Genomic DNA, 5,029 nt, shown 5'->3' with positions numbered 1-5,029 from the left:
GGCCGGGCCTCCCGGCGGGCAGCAGCTCCCCAGAGCTGGGGCCACCTGCAGCCATGAGTGGCTTGTTTGGTGGGGCATGGGGATGGGGGAAGGGCAGCTTCAAACTTATTTAAAATAATTTGGAAATACAAATGTGCTTTAGGGGGGAGATACTTTTAAAAAGTTAGTTACATTCCCAGGCATGGGCAGATCTAGGAGTATGAAAAGGGGGGTGCAAATGATGTAGTGCATCATCACATATAGCACAACACACATTTTTTTTTCTCTAGGTAAAAAAGAAACTAGAAGATTTGCTAATATGCTAGGGGCTGATTCGGTTTAATACAGGAGCCAAAAATCCCAAAAAACCTTATTGGAATGTGTGCTAATTTGCTGTATCTTATATTATGGCTATATAACTAACTAGGCAAAAATAATCAATGTTGTTTCATTAGTCCTGTAGCTAATTAAATGTGCATCTTTTTCAGATTCATAAAACACAATCTCGCCTTCTCGAGCATCTTTACAGTTCACCTAATGCTTCCCTGAAAATTATTTCCACACCTGAGTTAATGTTACTTGCTAGAGTTAAAAACAGTCTGCAGGGCTGGGAAACAAGAGTTATCTTAGGAGGAACAGCTAACAGAAGAATTGCAGGAGAGAGGCTAGCTTGGAACCATTAAAGACCATTAAAAAGGAGAGAGGGTTGTTAACACTTGTGGAATGAAGAGTTTTGAAGGAATCGGAACATGAGGCATGAAGTCAGTTGACTCCCTCTCTGTTGCCTAACTAGAAATGCTGCTGCTGCCACTGCTAGGCAGTTGGTTTGAAACTTTGAACAGAGCAGGAATCAAATGGGGGTGCAATGGCACCAGTGTACCCCATGGATCTGCCCCTGCTCCCAGGAGGTTAGGGGAGACTGGAGGCAATCACTGTAGATAATACAGAATGTGATCAGATCTTTATGCACAAACCAAAACCTGTAAAATTATATCACTCTGGCTGCAACAGCTGCTGCCTCCCCCTGCATTCAGAATGCAGCGTTGTTTAGTGCGTGCATACTGAAAAACAATGTTATTGTATGAAGAGCGTTCTCTTACATCAGCTATACTTATCATGAACTATAAGGTGCTGGGGTGGGGGGCTGGCTAGTCCATAGGGGGGGTGTCTGTCTGGAAGTGGGGGGAGGGGTGCGAGGGGCTAAAAATAGTCCAGTGGCTGGGGGTGGTGGGGAAGAGAGACACAAGGCAAGAGCCCTGGGACTGCACTGTGAACTCTACAGAAGTTCAGTTAGGACAGTCTTACCAGACCCGATCTAAGTTAAACTACCTTGGAGGTACACTTAACTTATATTGATTGGGTTGTCCATTTTTTAACATGATCTAACCTCTACCTAACCTCCCCAAACATCTGTATATACCCTTAAGGAGACTGAGTGGAGCACTGGGAGGCAGCTGTGCAGTAACACAGCCTAGCACTTCAAGGTAGTGGGAGTCCTCCACTCTAAACAACACCTAGTAATGATTAACATTTTGTAAGGTTGGCCTCCTTGTGTATGCTTTAGCTTTCAATGGGTATGTTGTAAAAATGGCCTTTGACTGCTGCAAGTAAGTATATATTCAGTGTCAGAAATTAGTAAAAGTACAGGGCTTCTGTAGACAGACCAAATGCTCACTCATCTTAAAGTGTTGATAATTTCCTCAAACATTAGTTGATGCTTTAGAATGAGTCTGATGGTATTTTTTTAAACAAATACATAAAATTATTTTTTCTTTTTAAAGGGCCAGTAGCATAGCACTAACAGTTTTGATAATAGATAATACCACAAGCTTGCTGTTTAAAGCTAAATTCAATTGAGCTACACTTTCACATTCAAAAAAAGAGATTACAATTAACTAATATGATTGCTTATTGTTTCTCTTCAGCATGGAGAAGCTTGTTATGTGTCTGCACAGAAGGCCTGATGCAGTATACAGGCTGATTTGCTTTCCCTGGGCTGGAGGGGGAGCTTTCCATTTTGCTCAATGGAGCTCACTCTTCAACAGTTCAATAGAAGGTCAGTGATTTTTCAGGTATAATAAGTATCATTTAATAAACAGAGGATATCTAGATAGGATGCTAATGTGCTTGGTAGTCAGATATTAAATAAAATGTACCCAGTACTGTTAAAGAGAACTTTGTCATCTTTCTAATTACATTCAGAATATATGGGTCCCTTCCTGAAAAGTTCTTAAGATTTCCACTGGAGTCCTGAGTGCTCTCAACCCCCTTGTTCCCCTGTATGAACTCCAGGAGATGAATGGGTGCAATATATGAGTATAACTATTTTAGTTAAATTTCTTTCTCAAAGCTAAAGCAGGTTTGACTGTTTCAAAAGCAAGTCTGTTAACTGTCAGGTACAGTAGTTTGATCATCTATTCATAATTATTCATATAACAAAAATGTTCAAAAAGAAACATTTTAAGACGCGTTTCAGTAGGCTGAAAAGTGGCAGAGAATTTTCTTACCCCAAATGAATTAGTTATTTACATCTATCTGCATGCTTCTACATGCCTTGTATCAGAACCCAGGGTCACACAATGGCTTTGTAGGAGTAAACTGGCATTTAGTTACAGTTAAGTAATCCCTGTAGCTACCATAGTGCATCAGCATTGAAAAAGGTTCATAGGCAAATATCTGAGGAGGAGACCTAGTGGACCTTTGCCAGACCTTTCAGAAGAAAAGAAAATAATCTGGCACTAAGCGAGAAGATTAGCATTGAAACAATTCCAGTCTTCTAAACTATGAATACCTCCAGAGAATTGTTGTGCAAGTCACATCCAGTTCTCCTTGAAGTAAAAGAAAAGTCTTGTTTCAGATGGAAATACTTCCAGGAAAGTTACTAGGGATGTAGGCTTCAGAACAATTGTAGGCTCTTTTGAATAAATGCACTTGCTCAGCATGTACGTTCAGAACTGTTTTAACCATGCTAAAAGAAATTATAAAAGCCTGAAGAAGTGTTTTTTCCCACCTCCCTTGTGGTGGCTTGCCTTAAATATGGTACTTTTCTGTTCTTGGTATGTGTTACCCCCTGCTTCTATATGATCTTTCCAGTCTGTCAGAAGAAAAGGTTAGTAAAGGACAATAGATTTTTGCAGATTAGTCCAATGTTCAGTTTTCCTGAAGAAAGGGGCAACAATCCAAATGTGAAGACTCAGCTTTTGAAAAGGACATTAAGTCATGTCAGTAAATGCCATGTTCCCAGGTTTTACTATGTGTAAAACTGAAAAGTCTGCAAATAAGGAAGTCTGTACTCATGGGCAGTACTAATAAGTTATCAGTATGCTTTGTAATTCTCGAAAAAAGGAAGATATTTTATAGACAATTTTAATACTTGATACTGTTTAAGAATGTACTTATTTGTTATTTATATTATAGTACCATCTGCAGGCCCAAACTGAGATCAGAGGCCCCATATGTTAGGCATGTGTACCTACTAACATGCAACTACATGTAACAATTGAACCATGCCCAAATGTCACTAATTGGGAATCAGTTCACAATTGTTAGAATAGTTTTCTCTTTAGATGTTTAAGCGCTGTGGCTCTGACACTAGGGGATGGAAGTAGGCACCCAGTCCAGAATGCCTTAGCTAAATGGGCAAATTGGTGGGAAGTGCTTCCATGTTTTGAGGGTCCCAGGGGGTGGGTGACCTATGGCTGGTGGTGTTTTCACTTTTCTGCTTTCCTTTCTCTCCTAAACATGAATTCAGTAAAGTTTCAGCAATTGACCAAACCCCACAGTGTGCTTGCCTGTCTTGGGGTGGCTAGTAGGGGCAGAGGGGGAGTGCTTGGAACCATGGTTTAGGGTTGCCAGGAGCTGGGAGCAGGGCATGATGAGGGGCTACAATCAAATAAGAAGTGAGAACACCACTGCTAATTAGAAATATAGCTTCTATTGAGCAGGCAGTTCAAGGCAGCTCATTGACAAAAAGTACCAACAGAAGGGTAAAAAGGGGCAGTGGATTTCTGGCCATGTACCAGAGCAGCCAGTTGCAGCAGTGGTGGGTGAGTGGGTAGGGGAGAATGAGGGTGAGGACTGATGTGATGTAGGGTTCCTGGAGGACCAACCAAACTGTAGTGGAGCACTTGGAATCCACAGATAACACATACCTAGTTCACTGGGCACCAGTTTGAAATAGTATCTGATTTTACAGGTATACATTAGAATCATTCCAAGTCAGAGTTTGGGATTGAGGATTGGTCATGTCCTCTTTAAATGTATTGTTTTAAATTGCTGTCACCAACTGGTATAGAGGATGTGCTGGTGGGAAGGATGAAGGCAACCCGTTGTGAACTAGACCCATACCCTCCACCCCCACCTCCTGCCCCAGCTTGTAAAAGCTAGCCAAGGAAGATTGGGACGACTGCCAGCGGGGGTTGTCAGTGCCTCTTTGAGGGAGAGCGGGGTGCCAGACATTCTTAAGTTTGCAATTATCCAGCCCCCTACTTGAGAAACCATCACTTGACACTGACTCTCCAGCCAGTTATTGCCCTGTATCCAACCTCCTATTTTGGGGGATGGTCACTGAATGCAGGGTGCAGGGGTTTCATAGATTTCATAGACATTAGGGCTGGAAGGGACCTCGGAAGATTGAGTCCAGCCCCCTGCCCAAAGGGCAGGAAGTCAGCTGGGGTCATAGGATCCCAGCAAGATAAGCATCCAGTTTGCTCTTGAAGGTGTTCAATGTAGGCACTTGAACCACCTCCGGTGGCAGGCTGTTCCAGACCTTGGGGCTCGGACAGTAAAGAAATTCTTCCTTATGTCCAGCCTGAAACGGTCTTGTCGTAGTTTATGACCATTCGACCTAGTCGTCATCCCTTGGGGTGCTCTGGTGAACAAACATTCCCCCAGATACTGGTGGTCACCCCTGATAAACTTGTAGGTGGCCATCAGATCACCCCTGAGCCTGTGCTTTTCCAGGCTAAAGAGCTCAAGGGCTCTCAGCCTGTCATCGTAGGGTCTGCTTCCCTGACCTCTGATCATGCGCGTGGCTCTTCTCCGGACTCTC

The 5,029-nt window shown here is 42.8% G+C and overlaps 1 protein-coding gene across 2 annotated transcripts in view; it reads left to right on the top strand.

Annotated features, from left to right (window-relative positions):
* The window catches only part of OLAH (oleoyl-ACP hydrolase), a 38,706-nt gene that overhangs the window by 23,183 nt on the left and 10,494 nt on the right, over nucleotides 1-5,029 (top strand). For both annotated transcript variants that reach the window (XM_025213371.1, XM_025213370.1), the window contains one exon: nucleotides 1,905-2,035. In XM_025213371.1, the coding sequence (XP_025069156.1) occupies nucleotides 1,906-2,035 (130 nt within the window). In that variant the 5' untranslated portion in view covers nucleotide 1,905. The remainder of the gene's footprint in view (nucleotides 1-1,904; nucleotides 2,036-5,029) is intronic.

Source organism: Alligator sinensis, unplaced genomic scaffold (genome assembly GCF_000455745.1).
Source record: "Alligator sinensis unplaced genomic scaffold, ASM45574v1 scaffold114_1, whole genome shotgun sequence".
NCBI lineage: Eukaryota > Metazoa > Chordata > Crocodylia > Alligatoridae > Alligator > Alligator sinensis.
The sequence above is the reverse complement of the archived record's forward strand: the minus strand, read 5'-3'. Positions and strand labels throughout refer to the sequence as shown.